Genomic DNA, 26460 nt, shown 5'->3' with positions numbered 1-26460 from the left:
TTCAAATAAAACTTTATAAAGCTATTTTTAAATCAAAAAAATAATTTTCAATGACACAGTCATAGCATTTTCAGGCAAACTCTTTGTTCCATGGTCACCGGTTAACTATTTTATAATATTAAGAACTATCTATACTATCATTTAGAAGTAAAAATTATGATACAATATGTGATATTCAGATGTAAATATTGAAAAGAGTTTGTAACCCAACACACATTTCTATAGTTCTTATCATCATCATGGCTTTTGCATCAATCATGCTAATTCTCTTAATTACCTGCTGTTCATTGTATGTATTCAATGTGAAGAGTGGCTTTTGCAGAATAAATTCTTCTTCAACTTCAATGCCCATCCTAGCTTTCGATGCCATTGTGTCTGACATCATTCTAACAGGATCAAATTGAGCGACAACAGCCACCTGAAAGAAGACAAAGCATGGCTACTGGGACAGGTACAAGCTAAATAACTTCTAGACAACATTATTGGCCTCTAATGCCCATTAAAGATAAAGCCTAAGAGGAAAGGGCAGGAAGAATATTAAAACCAGGCCAGGCCTAGAGATCCACAAAGGATCTAAAACAAAATAAAAGAAATATAAAACAAAATATTAAAAGGCTATGGTATGTAATGATTTGCTAATCATTGAATACTTATAATTTTGATTACTTTCAAATAATTGATCTTTCTGATATGAAGTCATAGGAAATCCTATAATAGAAAACCTACATATTGAACCACCTTGAAAGTCATGAAGTTTAAAAACAAATCATTTTTTAACCACTAGCAATTTATGGTTATGGTAACAATCCCATGAAGTTTTCTAGAAAGTTTAATCTGATTGAGCTGATCTGGAGCACAGTATAAAAAGGAAATTAAAGTCTCAGGGCTACCCCTCAACTCCTATACAAAAGAGAAGGTAAAAGCCTCAAAATCCTGGGAAGAACTGGCCCCACAGATAATTCGTTAAGGAAATTCCTTGCTAACCTCCCATAAGCAAAGACACACAAATTGCACCCTGTGTCTAGCACCCAAAACTAAAGCCACACTAATCATGAATTACAAGTTTATCTAACATGTAAAGGAACTGTAAACAAGACAGAATGAGACCGTCTTCCATCTACCTAGGGACATCTACATAATTGATGCTTCCTTCACTCCCTTATTTTATATAAAATGTAGATTTCTTGGGCCTCACAAAAATGTAATCACTTTGCCTCATCAGCATCCCACCAACACCACCTTTTTCCTTCTCTCTGTATGCCTTTAAAATAGTAAAGATTCCAACCTCCCCTTTGGAAAAATAGTCACAGTTTGTCTGTGGTTGGTGTTTTTACCAGATGCATCCTCAAAATCTTGGGTTAATAAACCTCTATTGATTGAAATTTTTGCCTCAGTCATTTACTTGGGTCGACAACAGCATTCATGGGTAAAGTTGAGTATGTTGGCATTATTGGGCTAGATGGGTGAATTTCCATTGCACCAGGCAACTAGATTATTCCCAAGGACTACTATAAACTATTGTTCTACTGTCTATTGAAAAACTTCAGTCATTTTAACCCAAATGCCCTTGTCCTTCACAATAATTCAAACCTGCATCTTAATGAAAAGAAGGCATTAATTTTGTAAATGATATGCACCATTAGTAACACCTGCCTGTTAATTTCCAAAGTCAAGAATTAGCATGAAGAAGATGGCATTTTTAATGCCACTTAGAAACTGTAATGAAATAACTGAGGGTTGAACGTACTTTAATTATTATAGGTTTCCTAGCTAAAGTATCTTATACTATAGTTCTAAACACTGATTACAGATAACAAGTCCAGCTATTTCCTCTTTCAAAGCATTCACAGGTGGAAGGAATTCTAATTATATAGAGTGTAGTTATCAAAGTTATATTTTGAACAAGAATGTGTTTAGTAATAGTGGCAAGTCTTGTCCCTAGAAGGCCATGGTATATAATTATTTGCTAATAATTGAATGATTTAAATTTTGTAGGCTCTAGGAATAAGTTAAATTTTGTAGCATCTAGGATAACCAGGACTTACATTCCTATGCTTTAAATTTATCTCTGTAGCCTATTTTATCAAAGAAGATGATGATAGAATAGTTGCATGCACTTACACTGCATCTATACCATCTCATTTAAACTGGACTTCTTTATTTTGAATCAGTATGACATTTACTCGCTGTGTGACTTTGAGGAAAACACCTAACCCTGTGCCTTCTCTGTTTCTTCTTCTATAAAATGGGGATGATAATAATACCTATATCATAGGGTTGTTGTAGAGATCAACCAAAGTAATACCTAAAAGCATTTAGAAGAGGGCTTTACACTTAGTAAATACTCAATAAGTTTGAACTCATGTTACTACAAACCTATAAGTAGATACCATTATTATTATTCCCATTTTTCAGACAAGAAAATAAAGGTTAGAGAGGTTAAGTAAATGACCTACATTTCCAACGTCAGTGAGTACAGTTCCAGGTTATAGCAGGTTTGAAGGACAGAGGAGGCCAAGTTCTTATATATGACTTTCAGTGACATAGGAGGGAAGCTAGATAGTTGTTTCCTATTAGCTGGGACATGATGTCAATGAAGACTTTAGAGTTTGTGAGCTGAACCAATCACATCAACTTCAAAACTCTGAATAATTACCAAGCAAAACTATTTCATCACACTTTCCAAGTTCTTAAATTCCTGCTGTTGCCATCTACCGTCTGTTTTCGTCTACTTTTGCCTACTTTTACTGGACAAGGCAATAGGAGGCTTTTATTTCTCCATAAAAAGAGTATTTTTTAAAAAACAGTTTTGAACATATTTGTTGACTGTGGAATATTTCCAAACATAGGTTCCTACTCCAAAGAGAATTATCTTGCTCAAGCTCCACCAGGATTTTTGAGGACAGTAAAATCCTTTGACTAGATGCAGAGTTTCGTTGTTGTAACTGGATACTCTTCAGCTAATAAACGGGAGGTGATATGGATGCAGTTAAATCTTGGGAGAGCTTTTTAAAAGGTGCTGATGGAGTTCTTTTAATATACTGAGAAACTGGAAATGGTTCAATGTAATCTAATTGCTCCCAGGAAAGAACATCGGTGTCCCAATTTGGAAAAGTTACATTTTATATAGCAGATGTCATGAACTAAGCCCCAGAAATAATGTTATTAAGAGCACTTAGAAACTTTTTTTTTAAAACCACCCATGAAAATTTCCAAATTAAAAACACCTGTTGCCTAAGGGCTTCTAGCCGCCACGCTCTCTCTTCATCTTCATGCGCTTCTTGAAGGGCAGCTTCTTTTTTCTCCATCAAGCGCTTTTCCAATAATTCTTGTCTATATTTAACCCTTTAACAAAAACACACAGGGAAGTTGGAAAAGCACCATGATAACCTTGTTGACAACAGGGATAACAGTATAGGAGCAGAGAGCATCTCAGAGGTGATGTCACTATCACATTTTGTTTTTACTTACTTTTGGTTGATTTCTCATATTCAAACAATAAAAGACACTGTATAAAATGCAACTCACAGTAATTCTAATAACAACCAAAGAAACACAGGAAAGCGTGGGGGTAAAATTCAGTTCATCTCATCCCTCATTGAAATCACTTTATTGACTCTCAAAGTTTCTGTTGGCTGCCACAGCTGCAGCTAATCTTAAATTACTTCACTTGCTAGAACTTAAATTAAACTTTAGATATAGTCACTTATATTGTCACTTTCTGAGTGGGTGTGTGTGCATGTTAAGAAACTAAAAATTGCACTTTGACATCTGTAGATGGCAGCAAAAACATGACTTTCCCTTAGCATTTATTTCCATCCCCCTTAAAATCATCAGATATTAAAACAGGGCACAAATACCAAGCTCATTTAGCTCTCCCCTGCTGCCCCTTTTATGGGCAGCCTCCCTTTCCGTCGTCCTGCCCAAGCTATTCTTCTATTGAGTTACAGAGATGGAATTCATGTTTTCAGAAGGGTAGGAAGCTGGGTTCTCAGGGGAGCATGAGCTCATTGCCTCCATCTGTCACCATTGATGGTTTAGATGTAGCTTTCTTTGTGACATCAGTCACAAATGTCCTTTGCCCTTAGTGTCCACACCTGCATATTCCATGGAGGTCCCTTCACTAGACCCTTTATATTCTGCATTCTGACATTTACTGAGTGTTCACTATGTATCAGCTCTTGAGTAAGTCCTTTATATATTATAGCTCATTTAGACTTCACAAGTCATATGTTGGGGTAACATTTTCATTCCATTTTATAGACAAAGAAATAAAGGCATAGACATGTGATGTATTAATAACTTGTTCAAAGTCTCATGCCCAGTAAGGGGCAGAGCCAGAATTCAAACCCAGGACAACTGGCCTCAGAGCCCATGGTCATCCCTCCCCCTCCCAACCTCCCACCCCATACAATTAACCACTGTGCTCACTGTCTCTTCTTCCCTGCATCTCTCCACCCACCTCCCTGACAACTGTATACTCACTGTGTGCCAGATCCCGTGTGAGAGAGTGTGGGCACACTGAGCAAAAGACTCTGCCCTCAACTTTATAGGTTAACACAGAGATACAAGACCTAGGAACCGGAAAAGGCATCTTCAGTTGCTTTAAGAGGGACACAGAGAAGGCCCACTGAGTATCTGGAGAAAGGGGAGATGACCACTTGCTGGGTTGTGGGAGGGATGGGTAAAACTCAGCAAGAGCTTGACGAGCTGGGTCTCAGGCATTAGTTTTTGGTGAGCAAGGAGGGATGAGAGCAGAGGTGGAGGCTGGTCTTCCAGGCAGAAAGAGCAAGTACAGTGTTGGCTGAGCCTGGCAGTCACGGGGTTTCCATAGGAAGATATGGTCCTAGGAAAGAATATCCTAATAAGATGTTGCTCATGAGGCTGGTCTTAGAGGAAAAGCACAAGAGAAAGGAAAGTGTTGCCACCCAACTGGGTTGTGTTGCCCAGTGCACAGAGAAGAGCCAATACACTGAGGCAGTCAGGGTTGCAATGGAGAAAAGATTTAATTCCGCAGAGCGCTAAGTGGGGAAATGAGAGGAATTTCTCAAATCCGCCTCCCGGAGAATTCAGGAGACGGGGTTTTTAAAGATAGTTTGGCAGGCAAAGGATTAGACAATTGGGTTTGCTAAGTGGTTACATTGGGGCAAAATTATAGGGGCGTAGAAATCATTTTCTTGTGTTGAGTCAGTTCCTGGGTTGGGGTCACAATGCCAGTGGAGTCAGTTTCTCGGTTTGGGCGGCCGGTCTGGGTGGGTCAGCCAATCCACTGGAAGGCAGGGCCTGGAAGCTATTTCAGAAACTACCTTTAGGTCTCAAAAAGGTGATGTTATCCACGGAGAAAGCTAAGCATCTTTATGATCATCAGCTCTGTGACCCCAGAGCGGAAATTACAGAGAAGCAAACAGGGAGACAGTGGCTGATTATTATCATTATTTTTAGCTAGTTCTGTGTCTTTGCCGAGTTTTAGGCCCTTACCACAGTTCTCGCCTTACACCCCTTTGTTGATTTGTAAAGGGCAGTTTCAAAAGGAGGGAAGTATGCTATAGATCCTTGTGGGATACAAAACCTAGAATGGGATTTAGAAGGAAAATCCTAAACTCCTTTGACGGCCATGGGTGTTCTCCCCAAAAGCAGGAGTCAGTGCAGTCAATACACATGATTAAGGAGCCCGCAGACTGGAATGCTCCCTTTCTCTCATGGCTTCGTGTCATGGAAAGCTATATTTCTCATTCTCTCCACTTTCACCAAGTCATGACACAACCTCCCTAATGAGGTTCTACTCAATTTCAGCACTGAGTACAAGCTAAATGAACTACTGTGAAGGTTCAATTAAAAGATACCCTGGGATTTGACAATTACCATATGCTAATTCTCAGAACCTTTGGAAAGTTTCCCTTCCTTTGGGATATATAGGTTGCTTCGTCTGCAACAAAGTTTTTATCTACTTTGTGGAAAAGTAATAGTTGTTACAGTCAGGGGAGCTTGACTAGTGAGGAAGAAATTGCAAATGAGAGTGAGGCATTTGTACCTGTGTGGTGAAGAGGGCTGACTCATCATTTCCTTTGAGGCTCATTTGTTCATTTAACAGATATTTATTGAGCACCTGCCATCCATCAAGCACCGTGCTAGGCACTGGCAGTATAATGTCACCACGGGAGACATCCTCCTGTCCTTGCAGAACTGACAGTCTAATGGGGATACAAAGACCCAGGCAATTGTGATACACGGTGGCTTGTGCTCTGATGGCACAATGGGGCAGAGGCCATGGGAGAGGTACCTTTGTCAGACTTGGGGCTCTTGGGGGAGTACCTGAAAGAAATTGCTCTGAATTTAAGATTTGAAAAAGGAGCAGGAATTCACCAGAAGGGGAGAGAATAGAAAGAATATTCCAGACAGGAAAAAAAAAATAGCATATGAAGGCCAAGAGGTGAGAGCACATAGTATGTTTGAAGAACTAAAAGACATTTAGTTTAAGCAAAAATGAACAATGCAAGGTAGGGAGTGCCCAGAACTGAGGCTGGAGAAGCAAGAAGAGCCGGATTGTGGGGGCCCTGCAAGTATCAGCAGAAATCTCTCCTGTAACGTGGAAGATGGACTGCATGGAGCCAAGCCCCCAGAGGGCAATCCAGATAGGCATGGATGGCCTTCTGATCTAGGGAGTGGGACAGGCACTGGTAGGAGAGCTGGAGAAGACACGAATTTAAGGATATGTAGAAAAAAAATAAATAGGAAGTGTTAGTTTTTTGGGGGGAGAAAGGAAAGAGAGAGAGGAAGAATTTAAGATTTCTGTTTGTCTTGCACAGTCAACAATTGTGTTCCTCCCTAAGATTGGGAACTTTAAAGAGAAGCATGGAAGAGAAGGAACCCGGTTCATTTTGGACATAGACCTGTGTTCACAAGATCTGGGCCAGAGAAATAGATGGGGAATCTTTATCAATAGAATGGAATTGAAGCCAAAGGGGCAGATGCCATTGTCTAGGACCAGACTGTAGATAAGAAGAGAAGTAGGCCTAGGATTGATTCCCAAGGAAAAGACACTTAAGAAAGAGACAGGAGAGGAAACTATTAGGGAATGAGGAGGATAAATGGTCCTAAGGAGCTAAGGAAAATGGGATCTATAGTGTCAAATGACACAGAAAGATCAATTATAGTGCACAATAATTATTGGATTAAACAACAGGGAGTCACTGGTGATCTTGGCGAGAGCAGTCAGTGAGAGGTGGCTGAAGGATTCAGAGGAGGAAGGGCAGTGAGAGAGGGAGTGGAGATAAGCCCTGCAGCAAGACTGATGCCAGTGGAGGAGACAGGGTGGAGCTAAAGGTTGCACAGAGCTGATTGCAGTTGCGTTGGCTCCAAAGTGATGGTCAAGGTCGCTCTGACTGCCTTAAAAACTTGCCATGGGAAAATTCAAGGACATAGGAGACACACTCAAATTCTTCATTTTATAGATGCTATGGTTTAAACTTAAATAATCCTTCACTTTAAAAGGGTAAACTCTTGGTGCTTCTTTCTTCTACTGGACAGAAAATTTTCTTTGCCTAAAGAGAAGTGATGCAGAAAAACTCCTGGGAGGAAGCCAGATACTCACATATTCATGGGGAAAGAAAATAGCAACACAGTAAAGTCAATCATTTGGAAAATTTTCCACATAAATACTTTTAGCCATTTGAGGTAGCAGATTTTCCCCAAATTAAACTGTTGCTATGAAAGTCAATGTCAGGAAGTGGCTAAACTCAATAGTTTTTAAGTTGTGCACTGAATTCCCAAACAGGAACCTTGGATTCATTTCTCAGTCTATTATATGCTCCCTGAGTTTACAAAGGTTGAAAGTGCTGCAAAAGAGGCATTTTGAACTTCTCCTGGGGAGTAGAAGCATCATATTGTTCAAAAGCAACAGCTGCTGCGGAATCAGGCACAGCATTAACAATAATCTGAAAGGATTTTATTTAAGCCTCAAGGCCTGAGTGTAGCTGAAGGGACAGTAAGCTTTCATGTAGAAATGGAGAACTTATGTATCATTTATGAGACTTTTTATGTGTGCACTGCACTCTAAGAACTGAGTATACAAATGTAAATGTTTGGAAACACCTTGATCTGTAGTAACAGCCTCTTGTGGCTTCAGTGAAACTTCAGTAAGAACTGGGCAAAATATTAAGTGCCAAATCTTTACCTCCATCCCATCTGGAATCACAGGTAACTTCATTCTAAAAAAGAAGCTACAGCAACTAAGGGGGGAAGAAAAGACTTACGAAGAATGGCCAGTGATGGAAAGTTCTAGAATTTTTTTTAAAAAAAAAAAGAAAGAAAAAAACGAAACAAAACAAAAAATCCAAACTCAAACAATAAACAAAACAGAGCATAAAGATGTATCTTAACTAGGGTACTCTAACCTGTATTGAACTCTGCCTCCCCCAAATGTTTGAGGGAAGTAATTTGCTCTACTGAATCAAGGTAGTTTATAAACAACCTTGCTGCTTAGTGTTTAAGTCATGTGACTTACTCAACATTGAACAAGAAGTCTTTAAATAGGCACATGCTGGAGGTGCTACTACAAGAGGTGTTTCTGCCTGTAGGGAAACCCATTTTTGGCTCAAATGCCACTCAGAAGGTTGTTCTTCCCACTAAGTGGAAGGGACCCCTCCATTAGCCACAGGGTACCCCAGCGGGGAAGAATGTGCAGATCCAGACAGAGGTGGGCCCGATGCCAGCACCTCTCAAATGGAGGAGAGAAGCCTGCCCAGAGGAAAGAATGGAAATCTCGCCAGCAGGCATTCACACTGAAGGGCATCACCCCTCTAACTACATAAGCAGAAAGCCTCTACTCAATGGGGACTCTGGCTAAGGGCATAAGCAGAGACCAATTTCTGCAAATAGTAATGTGGATCCTGGCACAAGATAGTGACATCCTGGTACAGATCGGCATGGGGCAAGAACAAAGGGGACTCTCAAGGAATCTGCAGAACCAGGAGATGAACCCATGCCAGCCCCAACAGAGACCATTGTTCCAGCCCAGCAAGCTTGCTGGTTCCTTTGTGAGGCTATTGGAACCCCTTTCTTTAATGGATTCAGTTAGCAACATATAGTTATTTAAGTACCTGCTATGTGCCAAACAGTGTTTTAGGTGCTCAGGATACAGTAGTGGGGAAAAAACAGAGGAAGTAATGTCTACCTAAATTAACACTCTAGTAAAATGCATAAAGTTCTTAATAAATTATTTTTTAACTTATCACAAAATTCTAAATTAGAGAGCCCCTTCTTGGATTTCTATAGAACGATGGTTCTCGACTGTGACTGTCATTAGACTCAACGGAACTTATGAAAAACTTATGATGCCAGGGACCTCCCCCAGACTAATTACATCAGAATGTGGTGGTGGGGCTCAGGTACTGGTATTTTGCTAAAAGTTTCACTAGATGATCAGAATGAGCTCCCTGGGCTGAGCACCAGTGCTGCATAGCCCATGGTTCTCAAGCCGGCTTCCATCAGAACACCTGCAGGGCTGGTTCCACCCCAGATTGCTCGGCAACCTCCAGAGTTTCTGACTCAGTAGTACTGAGGTGGGGCCCCACAATCTGCACGTCTGATAAGTTGGTCTGGGGACCACACTTTGAGAACTATGGCATAGATATTAATATATATCCAGATTAGAGGGTCTCTACCCAACTACTGTTATCAAGACAAAATCAGGTACAAATTATTACCTAGACAGAGCTTGTTTCTGTTTCTGTGTGCTGCATTACAGTTACATGTCTCAGGACTGATCCAAACTAGAACTTCCTGCTTGGTGCTATTGACATTCAAGAGCGGGATCTTTCATCCCCATCCTTCTCCACCCCCTGCGGCCCCAACACTCATGAATGACAGATTCCCTCAGTGAGCGTGGCCTTCTTAGGCTTGGATAAGTGCTGGTGATGGGCAGTTGCAACAATGGCTGTTACTGAACCTCTTTCTTTCCCTCTGATGGACAAAACACTGGTGAGTCCCGATGACAGTTGAAAACCTCAGGCTACTGGCTGATCTTTAAAGGGTCTATTCAGTAAAATCAAAGAATGAGGAAATAACTCGAAGGCAGCTTGGTCTTAAAAAGGAGGTATGAGCCACTTTCTTTGGGAATAATTCTTGTAGCTCCAAGGGGGTGGATATTTTATCACACTAGAAGCAAAAGCCCATAAATGAGAGTGAGGTACATTTTCTCATTGATTGTAATCAGTTCTGAGCTACCTGTCTGAGTTCAGGTGAGTTGCAAGCGCAGAGATATAAACAACTATAAAATTAAGATTTGAACCTGGAAGTCCAAGGTTGAAAACAACATGGGAAGATAAGGGCCTTGGAAGAATGTTGCAAATATTAATACTATATTAGCCCTTTCCCCAAATTAGTCCAAACCATCATTTCTGCTGCAACTTATTTATCCTCCTCTTTTTGAACCATTCCTAACCCTTTCTATCTGACTTTCTGTAATCCTTTTATATCTTTACATAGCCTCAAAATTTTCCTCGACTACTCGTTTCCAGTAATATTTCAAATGCATTACCCATGGAGAATTAAAAGCACTATCACAACTAATTAAAAGTCTTATGGTATTTTTTTAATCACCATGCCCCAAGAAGTCTAAACAATGTTAGTGATAACATGCTTTTTCCACTAGCACACACAAGCCCACCTGACCCCATATTTAGTTGCTCCTTTCAATAGTTTTCCTTAATCGAAAACCAGTGCTTCCCAGGTGACACTACTTTTATTGCAACCCCTTAAAATAGAGGGTACCTGCAGAGAGGAGGCTGAATTTTTCTGGTTCCCTCAGTGACAGTTCCAGAAAAGTTTTACCCACTGACTTTGGGATGTTACCACCCTCTCTCTACCATGGTTCTTGGAATCAACTACCAGCTGCACAAGTCAGTGTCTAACATTAACTGAGAGTTACCCGTACCATCCCTGGATACGCCGCAGCATTCGCTCCCCCCTTGCTCAAAACCAACTCCTTAGACCACACCTGGAGATTGTCATCACCTAGAATTGTTCCCCTGCCAAAATCTTAAACTGAGAGACCCCGTTTTATGACCCCTAGGTCTAAGGTCACAGTACATACTTAGGCTGTCTGCTACGCATCTCTAGCAAGCGTCCATTCACATGGATTGCCTGTCACCATCCTAACGCTCTCACTCATTTAATCTTACTCCCTGTGACTGGAGATGAGCGAGCTTCCTGTTTTCCAGTGAGATTTATTAACTGTGACTGTGTGCCTGGCACCAGGCTAGGCCTTCCCTCCTGAAGTTTATTGTCTTTCTAATTCTACCTTTTCTCCCAGCCTATGAGAAACAATCAGGCTTTACTCCATTCTCTCTCCAGCTTTGGATCCCTGGGTCTATCTCTTCCAAGGAAGTGTTACTGCCATCCTGTAATTATCTTGCCTTCTTTTCTTTGCACATCTGCCCTGCCGATTCCCAACCCTAATTCTTTGTTGGACTTATTACACACTGATGAGGTCAAACTTTAACTGAACATTCAACATGGCTTCAGAATCATTTTATTTACCTTCAGCTGCTTGACATTCTCCTGGCATTTCTGTATCATGTTTACTTCTCCCTCTTAGCAGAGAACCTCTCCTCCTGGTTCATTGAAAAGAGAAGGCTACTAGGCATTCACTTCCTCAACACACTTTGCCCACCTCCAACCATGAAAGGACTCATCTTCATTCATCCTTTGCTTTTTAAACCTGGGCTCTTAATCCATAAACCTAGTTGTTGCTAGGATCTTGCTCCAGAAATGAACCTCTTCCTTTCCTGTTTCTTTGGTCTCTTTCTCACCCTCACCCCCGCCCCCCACCATGGTTCTTTTTTCTCTACACACAAACTTATTCAAATGGGGAGGATATATCTCCCAACTCTGACTCCCTTGTCAGATACCGCCTTCTTTCTCCCATTCCCTTCACTGCAAAGTTTCTTAATTAAAGAAGCCATACTTCCTGTCTCCAGTTCTTTGTTTCTCGTTAGTCCAACCCCCTACCCCCACCCCGGCCCTCCAAAATCTGGCCTCTGTTCACTCCAGTCTATGTAAACTGCTCCCCCTAGTCACCAGTGACTCCAGCTTGCAAACTCAGAGCCTTCTTTCAGAGCTCCCCTGACACGGCCTGTCTGCAATGCCTGGTACTGGGATGTGCTGGTGATGCCTCCTTCTGGGGAAGTGCTGCTTGTCTGTCTCCCTGACTGCTTTCCCTCTTTTACTGGCACCCCCTCATTTGTCCACCCAAGGTTCCAACATGAATCCTATTCTTTTCTCAAGTTCAAACCTACTTCTGGGAAATCAGACTCTAACTACAATCGATACACAAATATCTGCACGCCTCCATCTCCCTCAAAGCCTCAGATCCTTTGATTTTTCATTTTATATTTTCTTTTCTTTTTTTATTTTAAGACTAATCAAGTGCAGTAGAAAGAAGGGGGAAAGAGTAGAACAAGGAGTTTGATCTGTAGCTGCCCATAAACAATCAGTTAAGATAACTCACAGCCTTCAGATCAGCCTATTTTCTTTTTTCTTTATGTGAGTTCAGAATTACCCTCAGAGAAATCCGTAGGTAACCATATTACATTGCTGGTTATTACATTGCTAGTTAAATGCAGAGCTGCTGCTTTAAGGGTATAGAGTTGACATCTTCTTGTGAAAACTTAGGAACAAACCTGATGAGAGTCTAAGCAGAAGGCTGGAAGGCCTCCTTACATCCTGCTAGAGATGAGCCACCATGGTACCATGGCCAGGGCCAGGGTCAGGGCTCTGCCTAGTCAATCATTTTGGGTTCCAACCAGCTGAAAGGCAGACAGTTAAGTTCCCAATGTTTAATACCTTATAACAGGGCTGCAACAATTTTAGCCTGAAATATGTATATGAATAGTAGAGTTTGTCATTTCAGCCACTTAAAAACCTAAGGAAAGCACTCAGAATGTATAACTTTGAGCAACACAACTTCCCAGGGCCAAGAAAATTGTGTTTATATGCTTAAGCAACTGAACGAGGTGATTTGACATTTGGTATCATTAGCTATAAACTGCTTTATAAATTGGAATGTGTCTTCTAAAAATAATAACTTAATATTAGAATAGTTGGTTTTTTTATATCATCTTTCTAGCAGTAATTGGATACCAGAGCCAACTACCTATTATTGCCAAATCCAGATTTTAACAATTAAACCATATTGCGGTAGATACCTGTTGATTTTTAAATCTCTGTAGCATCAATATAGTCACATCAACCCCCTTTCTCTATAGAACTGTCTCTTCTTATTCTATGTAGGTCTGTTGAAGCCTTTACTCAAAGAACTCCCTTTTCTTCCTGGTATTAGGGATGTAAATGTGACCAGATATGATTAATAATAGTACATTACAAATATGACCACAGCGATTGGCCCTGAGTGAACACATGGCTTCAGTGAAGCCAGTTAGAATCTTTCCCTGGGATTTATATGTGGATACTGAAGGAAAGTTTTTTCTCCTCTCCGAGGTTGCTAAGCTAAAATAGTATAATTAAGCTGGAGCTGCTTGTAGCCGTGCCTCCTCTTCTCCCCACCCCCAGCCCACACACATAGAGGAAGTTCATACCAATGCAAGACAGGTACTGAGTATAAAGGCATACAGAGAGTGACAGGGACCCAAAGATATCATTTGAGTCTCTGAGGCAAGACCTACTCTTGGATTCCCACTCTTGCGAACCAATCCATTCTCTTTCCTGCCTAAGCTAGTGTGAGGTAGGTTTTCTCAATTGCTTCCGAGGAGTCCCGAAATAGACATATCTTCTGTGTATAAGGGAAGATATACCTTTTTATCTTCTGTAACAGGAGGGTATGTACCTAGCTGTTCCCAATGATAATCACTTCATTTCCCAAATTGATGGCCCATGGAATATTGATATTCCACAGGATAACATGTGTGCCATGAAAAATGTGTTCAAGTAAGTTTGGGAAAAACTAAGATGAACAAAGTGAAATAGGTTTCTTTACAGCAGGATTTTGCAGGATATTTATAACAATATGGTAGTGTGCATTATGAATCTCTAAAAGGAGGACTTAGTGTGCTTATTGCCCAGGTTTATCTGATAACAGGGGCCATTTTCAATAAAACCCAGTTTGGGAAATATTACTTGCCTTTCCCTGAGCAAGCAGAAATGCTCAAATGAACAAATGAATGGGCATAGACACATATGCACTTACTGGTTTGTATCACAGTTATTCGTTTTCATGTCTTGTTTCTCTGCTAGACTGTGCATTTCCTAAGTACAGTGGCTATGACTTAATCTTTTATCACCAACAACTAAAAAAGTGCCTAAAACATAGAATATATGCACCAATAAATGAAAGAAAAAATGATGAGTGATATTAAAAAGTGATTGAAATTCAAAAGTGACTATTGAATGTCCTAAGCTGAAGGTAAATAACAGGACATAGTTGACAAAACAAAAATTTGAAACAAATTAAATATATACTCTTCCATTAAGCCTATTTAATTAGTTGGTGGGTATTATTTTGCAAGATATTTAATCATTTGAGAAGTTGAAAGGGAAGCTGAATTATGGGAGAATGAATCTGGCATTTAGTTCCTTTGGAGAATGAGGAACCATGAATGCAAAAAGCCAAACTCAGATATGATGTCCATGACACAGCCCTGCTAGGATTATGATTTTGGAGGAGTAGCACAGGTGGGAATGATATGTTGGCTTTCAGGAATTATTTATTATGAAATGAAATTTAAAAGGCCACTCAGGTATATCAGTATTTATTTGCCTAATTGCCTCCATACGTTCATTTAAATATTTATATGAAGTACCATATATGTAAATGTTAATCATATTTCTGTAAAACAAACCCAAAACGCAGAGCAATCAGAAATACCTATCAAGGAGGTGAAGGCAAAACCTACATCTGGATTTTGAATATATGCAGGTGCCTGCCACTTGTAATTACATGAGTTCACTAAAAAAAGACATCTGCCATTTGATACTAATTGGGTAATTTACACAGTAACTCTTGAACTCACAAATGGTTTAGGGTAGATATAGTTTCACTTCACAATTAATATGCATTTCATTTTAAAAATCTTTAAGATGCTATATAATCATTTTATTGGTTATGTAAGAAGGGAACTCATGTTGAGGGTTTACCTCACAACTTTAGAAACTGTCTTTAAATTCTCATCCCACTCTGGTTTGCAGAGAAAAAGAAATGCTTTTAAAGGTAAGAAAATAATAAGCATGGGTGCTTCATTTTATTGGATTTTTTTTTCCTTGAAGAAATCTCGTAAGATACATACAATTTCTGATGCCCAAAGTTTTAATAAGTGTGTTTTTGGAATCACAAACACTGAAAGGAGCATTGCTTTAGTATGGGACTTCTAAAAACCATGCTAATAAAATACACCACTATGATATCATATCATAATATTTCAGTCTGGTTTGGTGTATTTTTAACTTCTGCTACTTGTTGTGAGAGCTGATTTTAATTGGTCCTCATTTCTCAGGGTTAGATGTCTGCATTATTATGACAGGACTCGTTTCTCTCCTCCAGCAGTGGTGCTGGATGGGACGGCACTGAGACAACAAAAGAAACCACAGTCCTCTCCCTCAAACAAATGATGTAAGTAAATAAGATTAATAAAACGTAGCTCCTCTGATACTGTTTGAAAAAGCCCCCTTACATTCTCTTTCTTCCTTCCCAGATCTCTCAGAACTTCTGTAGAAAGCAAACATCAAAAGGACCAAAGATTTTTCCTAGTGATTCAGCCGCCCACAGCAATGAAGTTAACCCTGATTTTCTTTCAGCCTAGGAAATGATCAGCAAAGAGGCTTCACAAACAGCCTCTTTAACACTTGAGGTTTAAAAAAAGTCAGGGTAGCAGAACAGATAACTTTTATAAACACCTTTGGGGTTTTTTTCTTTCTTTCTTTGAATTTTTTAGGTAACCATTCTAACCCTCCCTCCTCTAAAAACGTGATAAAATATTTTCTTTAGCAAAACTTTTTCGTTAGGCATATTAAATATGTTTTAAAAAACAAATGATAAAATATGTTTGTGTGTTGGGTGTGACTCTTCTAGTGCTCCTTTTCCTTGGCTCTCTCAAATGCTGATTTCCTCCTGCTACAGTTGGGGTTTCGACTGGCTGCTTTGGTGACTCCGCCAACTTGCACCTCCCTTAGAAATCTCTTCTGTAAGAATTCAGCCTTTGGGATTGAGCTCTGGAATCATTGTTCCTTTTTTCTTCAGAGAGAGACAGCTCCACAAAGGAGTATACCCTAGAGTTCCACCAAGTGGACCCTGGTGTTTGGATCTCGGGGAAGAGAGCCCATCCCCAGTGCCCGCTGGAGGAACTCTGCTCTCCACACTGCAGTCTTCTTCAGGTGAGATGCTAAAGCTGACATTCAAGAAAGACCAAGAAAGAGAGGTGTGGCCTTCCTCAGAGCCCTAGCAGATCAAAAACGTTGAAAATAGTATGATTGATTAAATGGATAGGGAAGCAAATTTACTTGAAAGATAAAACAATAAACTGGTCAGAGATCAAAAAAAATTTACAAATAATATCTAGGTCACTAACCCTCAGCCCCCTTTTAAAAAGATATGTGTGTGTGTGTGTGTGTGTGCGTGTGTGTGTTTATATACATATCTTCTCCACAGCATTATTCAAGTACGAACAGAAATAAATCTCCAGAAACCCTGTATTTTCCCTCCCCACATTAAGCTAGAGAAGTCCATGCCCATATTCTACAGGACCTCTCAAAGGAAATGGAGAAATTCCTAGAGGAGGGTCATGGGCCAGAGAAGTGGAATAAAATACCCTCCCAACAACTCAGTACTTGTGAACTTTAATAGTATGTCTGAATTGCAATTAAATCCCAAACTTGGGGAGCAGCTGGGAGGTAGTCAGTTTGGAAAAGAAGTAGGACAGAGTTTTCTAAGCAAGTCAGTGGTATAGACAAAACAGATAACTGACTTTTATGAAATTTTATTTTAATAAATGTTACAATGGCCAAAAGTTGGCCTATCTAGACAGGGCTAACAAAGAACACCAAGAGGTGGGTTGTGTCTCTTTGTTCACATTCTACACAGAGGATAAAGCAACAACACAAGAGGTTCCTTAGGAAAAAGAGTTCTCTCCCATCACAAGAACTTCCCAGTAATCAACCTCAGAAAATAAAAAGAACTGGTTCTCCCATGGGACATAATTATGCCCCCCAAACAGTAAACCCACAGGAAAATCCACTTAGTCCAAGTTAAGCTGATGAAAGTGGTACTAATATTGCCCTGCAAAGGTAGGTTATTTACTCTAACCCAAGCTGCTGGGCAATCCCGTGGGCTGTATAGCAAAAAGAAGACTATTTTATTTTCTTCAAAAGCTATAATGTCCACAAGATTCTAATTTCTTGAGATATAGCCAACCTTGTCACATATATGAAAGGCAACTCACATTTTCTAAGTGACTCTAAATTTTAATCTTTATTGTCCTATCTCCAGATGTCACAACTGCTATCTGCCAGATTCCCTATTATTTCAAGAGACAAGAATATTCCTTAAGGCCTCTTTTTGAATCTACATCTTGCTGATATCATGTCTCTGTTTTCCCTGAAGACTGTCACAGCAACAAATCTATCTTCTGCCAGGATCCGTGGCTTTGAAAATAATTTTATCACTTTAGCCAGGCATAGCCAACATTTCTCTCTTATGTGCATTCTTCAATTCAAGCAGAACGTCTTGTCTGGACTGCCCTAATTCTATGCACAAAAATGTTCAGATGCAGAAAGTGGCATAATTGTGGACAGAGACAAGCCTTTCTGCAAATAAAGCCATTGCCAAACGTGGACCACAGAAAGGCCTTATTCTGAGCCTGCTCCACTATAAAATCAGTTTTAGGAGCCCTAGGAAGGTATAGTTGTGGAACAATACTCTGATTAGCTTGCACTAAAAGCTTCCAGTATTTAAAAAAAAAAAAAAAAAAAAGAATCAAAAAGCCTTGCTCTTTCAGAAAAGTTTAGAGCTTTCAAGCCCACACACACTGAGATAGTAACGATAATCCTTTTTCTGTTGTGGGATTTGGAAGAGCTACAAAGAATAAAGAGCCACAATATTTTGACAAAGTGATGTATTCTTTTCTAGGTGTATTTGATGGAAACTTTTGGACTTTCCCCCTTCAGTTAATAAAACATTATAAATGTAAGAATATTTGAGTATATAAAGGCTTTATAGGAATATAATAGATAAATGCACGTACTAGATATCTACGAAGTACCTTATATTTTTTAAATCATCTATTTGAATAAAACTTTACAGTTTAAAGGTACTCTCTCCTACATTATCAAGACAGAGTCAGTATAAAAAATAATTTATTACTCACCTAATATTTAAACAGCAGCACTCACTTTCTCCATTTCTGATTAAATGAGAAAGGGTGTCAACAATTTTTTTTTAATTTAATTAGAATTTATACCCTACCTGTTTCCAAAGATTTGATATTATATACAGTATTAAAACAACAACATTAAAAATCAAAGATGATACAAACCAGGTAAAAGGAGTAGATGTTTCCAAGCAGCGGGAACAAGTTAATTGTCACAGCTGGGCCATGAATTTGCCTCTCCCAGGAGTCGGCATTTGCTCACCAGATGGGACTGCTGAAACTCGGAGCCTGTTCAACAGGGTGTTTCCAGACCTGTCTCACCAGCAGGGGCTCTGGATTAATTATACTGTTGTATTTCTCAGAAAGTGGTTGGTAAACTAAATGCATTGGAATCTTCCGTGGGGCCTATTTTTAAAATGCAGATTCTTAGGTCCACCCTAGGCTCTCTGGTAGTAGGGTTTTGGAATCTGCATTTTCACATACCCACCAGGTAACAGTTTTACTCTCTGAAGTTTAGAAACCACTGCCTTGCTGGGATTGGTGCCTGTTACATGGGACCTAAGGAAAACCCAGCACCGAAGAGATAGAAAATTGTTCTAGTGACCAGTCCCTTGGATATGCTCTGTGACTTGCTATTTCTGTCCTGTGCTGATAATACTTTCAAATGCCTGGTCCATAGCCCACTTGATTTTGTCCTTTGGATGGTCCTATGTGCTTGGACTTTTCTGACTGTAATGTTATTCTCTGGCCTGCTCACCCACTTGTTTTTAGTTCCTGCCACAGACCCCTGATAGTTGTGCTGTAGGCTGCCATAACCTACTGCTCACTCCTAAGCTCACCTGGACAGGTCTACACATCCTGCAGTTTCTGCTTATCTCAATTCATTCCACTGCTGATCATAGGCTCATGTGAGACCCTCTGTCCCCCAGCTTCTAGTCATTGATGCCCAGTTATGGACCCTCATAGGAGAAATCATCTGTTCTTTGCTCTTTAAAGCTATTTTCAGTTCATTGGCTTTACTGGATTACGCTCTATATTTGAGGCTCATATCTCATGCTTTCCCCACTCTCCACGTGCTCTCACATGTCTATTGCCCCTGCTATTTTCTACTTTCCTCAATACATCCATTGGCTGATGTTATTGTCTTCTGATGTGCCCCTTACATTTGACAAATTTCACACGAAGTCACATCCAACATCCAGACTTTAAGTTTATGGTCCTAATTTCTACGTTATAATTATCAATCCTCCAGTCATAGGCATGAGAATTCATCATCATTTAACATTCATTTTCCCCCCAAGTAATTTTGTCCTTTTTCTTTGTTCTTGTTCCCTGTGAAATCTTGCCTTTTCTCTTAATATTTAGGATAATATCTCCCCCTCCCCCTTTTTAGGGTTATAAAACTCTTGTCAAAAATATTTCCTTCATCTTTGAGAAGTATCTTTTGTTCCTAGCTCAGAGCCTCTCTTTCTGTTCATAGACCACCCAGGAAACCATTTTTAAAAGATCATGTACAGTACATCCTGAGAGTTCTCTATGTTTACTTTGCTTTCAAAACAATCTGTGTTAGCAAGAAGACAAGATGGAAACACCACCTCCACACCCAGCTCCTTCCTTCTTCTACTTAACACTTCTAAGTTTCCAGGACACCTCCCATTTTTCTTCAAATTGACCATAAAAGCCAGGACAAGTGCAGGGTGTCTGGTGGGTATAATGACGCTTAGGATATTACTTCTGAATTTGGGGAAAGTTCACTGGATGAGGAGGCACAGCTGATATGATATTAGCCCTGCACATGAGCAATTCCACAGCAACACATAGGGAATCACAATTATCTCGTCATGGGACTTAATCACATGATTTCTTCCATCTGCTGGGGTGACTATAAACTCGTCATGTGCCATAGCCACTTCATACCAGCCGGAGGGAGCCAGTTGTTAAATTTTAGAACCTTTGCAAGCTAGGTATTAAACATAGCCATTACTAAACATTAAATTATATGTACTTACAACGAAATAGATTATATTAAAAACAAAGGTAACAAATACTCAAAACTCATCACGTCCTAATTATTTTACTATGTCTTGCTATCATCTATGTTTTTGATAAAATAACAAATTTGTTTTAAAATAAATATCTTTTATTTCTGCATGGTAGAAATAATATATAATAGTATGCAACTGCACATCTTTTCCCAGCTCTGTGTTTAGTGACATCAAGTTGGGAGTTTGAAATAGGCTATGGTGGGGATATTTACACCACAGAAACCAGCAACTGCTATACCCAGGACTTAACTCGACTCCTCCCCACTCCCACCTACTTAAATATTTACCAGTACATTATTGGCTATAAACTCACTTAGTATTAAGATGGAAAGCACAAAAGTACACTGTAGTTGTGGGTCAAATTTCTCATCTTTACTTAAAACTTTCCCATTCCCCCCAAACTTCTTTCCTTTTAATATGGTCTAACATGTCTCAAACCAAGGTGAAGTATAACCTATATCAAATAGCTGACCTGAATAATGTTCATACTAAGTTGTTTATTTATTGGTCCTCCTCTCCAAGATGAAGTTAGAAATTCTTTTACATAAATGTCGTATCTAATTTTTCTCTGCTCAGAATTCCTACTCTTTTACCTACATTGTCTCCTAGACCCTACTCTGTGTTTGCATCAGTGTGTTTATGCCTGTGTCTGTGTGTTTGTATCTGTGTGCTCTATATAATAGCTGTATAGTTACTTCTGATTGGCTAACTTTAACTTAAAATAACCATAATTTAAGCCCAGTTTATTGTCTATTAAAACACTAGAAAGGAGAATCATTAACTGTCTTAGAATCAACACTTGAATTCTTAAGAGGAAATTCAGAAGGTGGTCAATAAACATTATTAAAAGATCAGAAAACTGACTCAGGAAAATCTAAAGAAAGTAAGACTCCTTATGTGGCAATGATAAGGCTAATGGGAAACTGAAAGTGATCTTGGAAAATGATTGGGAATTTTATACAGAGGAGTTATTGTTCTCTATTTCCACTCAGGGTAAGTCAAAAGGGATTCAACTTACAGCACTTTATCAAAAGAAATTTAGAAGAATTCACTAAAAGAGAATTATCTTAAAGTTTCTTTCCCCCTTAAGTTGTTTTTAATCAACCATTTTAATCAATGATGCTGTAGAAGCTTAATTTGAAGGTAGAGAGTCATATTACTAAAAAGTCATCCAAAATTACAGTCAGTGGAAGACAGATGTCTGAATTTTTCCCACAAATAGATATGGAATCTGGTTTCTAAATATTCTTCAAGGTTCTAAACTCAACTGAAGATCATATATACTAAGGCTACCCCAAATAGAGGGTATGTATGATTAAGGGATAAGGATATAAATACCTAAGACATGTGATACTGAATCAGACCAAAGAAACATCCTGTCTAAAATTCTTTCTAATAAAGTCAGTGAGGTTCTTTTGTTGGAGAGCATATGAGGACCTCAAATGAGCAACTTCCCTTAACAACTCATGAGGTTCATCTGTGTGTCTAATCCCATTTGGAAGCCGTTTATATATTAATATGTGCAACCTCCTACAACGATTATTTCTCTATTTTTTACTACCACTGTAATGATAAATATAGTTTTTATACAAGTTTCTTCTATCATCCCAGAATTTGTTAAATATATATGCATGTATTATTAAATTGTTTTTGGAGTACAAACCACTAAATGCATTCATTAATTGATTAATACAATTAATCAATTAATTAAAGCAGTCAGAATTAACCCTCTTCAAACTCTACAAGATTTAAAAATTCCGAGGACTTCCATAATTTGGTCTCTACTTATCTATTCAGTCTCTTCTCTTACCACCTTTTCCCAACCCATACAAAATTTTATGTTTCAACGTTACTAAATTACTTTCAGTTCCTTAAAAGTGCCATGGATATTTGATAGAAGGACATTTACCATTCATAGAGACCTTTTCCCTTTACTGTAAAGATTTCTGACTCATGCTGCCACAATTTCCCTGGTTTAAGTGCTGTCCACATCTGTTCTCACAGCACTTAGTGTTTGCCCTCCTCGCCAAGAAAATCTCAATCTCCAACAAGGCTTTCAGTTCCTTGAAAAAAAGGGACTGTGTCTTTTTTGTCTATCACCATATCCTAAGATATTAGGCATTTAAAAATAATTATTAAATTTATAAATTAAATAGTTTGATGAATTTAAAATATCATCACTACATTCCCATACTAGAGGCCAGTCTATCAACTCTACACCTTTACAAGGAATGGCCCAACTTCATGGCCATTAGTTTATGTTCATCATTTTCTGAATCACACCAGGAATCATGAAGTTCCTCATGTAAAATTCATGATGATTTTACACATATGTCAGTTCATGCCTTTGCTTTCTTTCCTAGTGGTTCCTGGGATTTCATTGGATTTTTTAGCTGATATCTTCAGGGAATTCTTATAATGGTTTCAAGATCTCTTTTTCTAGGTCATTTAGTACTACCATCCTGTGAGCATAGTTTGTAGGGTGGAAAACAATGAACTGAGTTTAAATTTATCTTAAGTATGATTCTGTATGTTACCAGCAGAACAAACTTTATCCCTTTGTTAAACAGAACTAAAAAGCTATTGTAAAGTTCAAGACATCTCCCCTAAGAACAAAAGCAGGAGAAAACTTCTGTAGTGATGAATGAAATCAAACAAATCCTGATTTTGAAATAGCTTTTTTCTCACAAAGATGACTTCTTAAGGGAGGAAACCAAAACAAGAGTGGAAAACCAGAGGCAGAAACCTTGGGACCAGTAAAGATTGGCTGAGTGTGAAAAGGTCTGCTCTAAAGTTACATATAGGCTCTATAGGAAGAATAGAAGAATTGTCATGACAATAAGATATGAATTAAGAAAAAAATGTCTTGTTCTATAAGAGATATTATTTAGTTTTATTTGTTTGCTGTAAAGTATATGATACTTTAAGCTTAGAAAGTAATTTTCTTATAAATGGTTTTAATAAAGACATTTTGATATTAATTTAAAACCAATTTTTAACTTATAAGTTATTCGATATTATTTTTCTATAACAGACTCTAGGTGCTTCTAGATGACAGTTTCTGAAATAAATTGAGATTTTAACTCCAAGTCCTGTCTCATAGGAAATTGTAAGTGAATAATGAAGATCACTTTATGATAATTATCATTAAAAATACAGTTATCTGCTTAGATTGTTATGGAGAAAAAGGAAATTTTTCTTTCTCTTTGGAAATAAAAGGGTCAAATGATACAAACTTTCCACTTGTGACTGAAGGTAATTAAATATTGGTGATTAAAGCATAGGCAACTTTTCTCTGCCACTCTTTCTCTCTCTTCATAAAGTTGCTTTCTTAATGACTTTAATCAAAAGTTCAGAGAAAAATATTAATAGCACTGATTTTATATCATGAGGCTTTGAAAAGCAGTTCAAGAAGGTTGAGATGTTCTCAAACTAGTCATTGTAGCAGATATCACGGATCATTGTGATGGAGGGGAGAGGATAATTGAAAGATTCTGTACTTTGGTCCAAAAAAATTAGCTGCACAAGGACAGGGTTGGGGAAAGAGAGATTAGAGGTTCATATATAAAAAAGATGATCATTATCTAGATTCATGCATTAAAACTGGTTTTTATGTCTCACTAGTTTATTTTAGCCTGAACAATTCCATTTTCCCCCATGACATTGAGTTTTTTGAAGCATTTAAAGAATACTTTTTAAGTCATGTGGAATGTCTCTCATTTTGGATTTGTCTGATTATTTCCTCTTGGTATCCAATTATTTACTTTGGTTCCTCTTTCCCCTGAATTTCCTATAAAGAGTAAGGTCGTAAACAGGGGTTGACAAACTATGGTCTTGGGACCAAACCCAATCCACTGCTTATTTTTGTAAATAAAGTTTTATTGGAACACAGCCATACCCATTTGTTTACATGTCATCTATGTCTGCTTTTGTGCTATAATACCAGAGTTGAGTAGTTGTGACAGAGACAGTATAGCCTACAAAGCCTAAAATGATTATGACCTATCTCTTTCCAAACAAAATTTGCCAAATTGTAGACTAGAAATTGATTAGATTCAGGTAAAATATTTTGGCACAAGGGCAATGTACTTCCTATACCATTTCACAAGGCACAATGTTGGGTTGTCCTACTATTAGTGATGCTAAATTTGTACATTTGGTTAAGGTGGTGAAATAACCAGATCTTGCCATCTTTACAGGTACATTTTTCCACTTTTTATTTAATAATTCATGGAGTGACATATCATTCGGTATAAATATCCTATTTCCCCAAAAATCCTTCATCTAAAGATTTTACCACCCAATGATGGTCTTTTCCTGAATTAATCATTACATTAGAAATTTTAAAATGTAATTTTCTATTAATAAATCTATCATTTCTTCAACCTTTATTAGCTGGTACAGTAAAATAGCCTAAGCTCACTTTATAATTTCCCAGCTCCAGACCTGGTATCTGTCATTTTTTTTTTCCCAATTAGCCCTGGTTTCTTTAGGTGGAAAATGATATTTAGAAATCAATATCTAGATACTATATATGATCATTGCCACTGGTGTGTCATTATTTCTAGGCCCTCACAGTGATGTCTTCTAGAGAGAGAAAAGTTTATTTAAAAAAAGAACAAATTATAAATTCTTGTTGACATTTTCATTTTATATTTAACATTACAGTTTTAAATTTTTTATTTAATATTGGCTTCTTTTCTGTTACACTGAGTCCTGTCCTGTTAATATTAATATGTTCATTTATGTTTTATCCTACTGCAAATGTAAAATGTTTCAAAGTTTCAATACCAATGTTACCACTAATAATAACCTAATGAGTGAAGTTTATAATTTTTTCCAGTACTTTTTCTCTTAGAATTCATCCAAATAAGATTTTATAGAGTACTGTTTTCAAAAGTTATTTGAAATGAATTTTTCTTAAGTGATTATATTATCTTAGTCAAGAGGAGTTATAAAAACTTTCTTATGACAATTAGGAAAATTTAAATATGGATATATAATATTATGGAATTATCACTCATTTTGTTAGGTATTATAATGATACTGTTTAAGGAGGTGATTATCCTTATTCTTAGCTAATTCACATCAAAGTAGCAATACAGTGTCATAATGTCTGCAACTTTCTTTCAAATGACATGGCAAGACAAAGTGTGTGTGTGTGTGTGTGTGTATGTCTGTAGACAGGATGAGAGAGAATAAAAATGATGAAGCAAATAGGGCAAAATATTTAAAAATAGTAAATCTGGATGGAAATTTTTTGTATCATTTTTAACAACCCTTCTTTAAGCTTGAAATTTTATCAAAATTAAAATTTAGGAAAAAAGGATAGCAGAGGAAGAAAAATATGGTCATTACTTCCATATGAATTTTTAAAAGTGATCCATACACACATGCATAAATACTTTGCCACTTTGGGCAAAATTAATTAATGTATGTATCTTAAAGGATGAAGCTTATAATTTTGCCTTGTTTTGGCAAAAGGGTCAGACCATATACATAGAGATCTCAGTGCTTTGCTATGGAAGGAAACAGACAAAGAAGAATGCAATCAGTTGAGAATGGTGCATTAAGAATGTCAAGTTTTCCTAGCTTTCTTCATTCCAGTTTGGTTTACCTAAAGACTAGATAGAACCCAAGTATGTAAGAATATTTTGCTTTTAAACAGCAATATTAATGCCCCTAGCTTCTTGTGTTATCCCACTAGACCTTGGGTCAGTAAATGTTTTTTTTGTAAAGGGCCAAATAATAAATATATGAGGCCTGTGGGCCGCATAGTCTGTTACATCTATTCAACGCTGTCATTGTGGCACACAAAAGCAGCTAGAGACAAATAAGCATGGCTCTGTTCCAATAAAACTTTACTTATGAACACAGAAAGTTTAATTTCATATAATTTTTAAACAACACAAATTTCTTTTGCCAACCATTTAAAAATGTAAAAAATATTCTTAGCTTGCAGGCAGTACAAAAAACAGGCAGATGGCCCGACATAGCCCAACCTGGAGAACAAAAAGGAAAACTTACAATTGAATCTTTGT

General features: G+C 38.1%; 1 protein-coding gene across 1 annotated transcript in view; it reads right to left on the bottom strand.

Moving 5' to 3' along the window:
* The window catches only part of CCDC148 (coiled-coil domain containing 148), a 222059-nt gene that overhangs the window by 5634 nt on the left and 189965 nt on the right, over nucleotides 1–26460 (bottom strand). Inside the window, exons 12-13 of the mRNA XM_069472384.1 lie at nucleotides 3228–3345; nucleotides 278–418 (exon numbers count right to left, since the gene is read on the bottom strand). Coding sequence (XP_069328485.1) covers nucleotides 278–418; nucleotides 3228–3345 — 259 coding nt within the window. The remainder of the gene's footprint in view (nucleotides 1–277; nucleotides 419–3227; nucleotides 3346–26460) is intronic.

Source organism: Eulemur rufifrons, chromosome 1, assembly GCF_041146395.1.
Source record: "Eulemur rufifrons isolate Redbay chromosome 1, OSU_ERuf_1, whole genome shotgun sequence".
NCBI lineage: Eukaryota > Metazoa > Chordata > Mammalia > Primates > Lemuridae > Eulemur > Eulemur rufifrons.
Note: the sequence above shows the minus strand (reverse complement) of the source record. Positions and strands in the feature narration are given on the sequence as shown.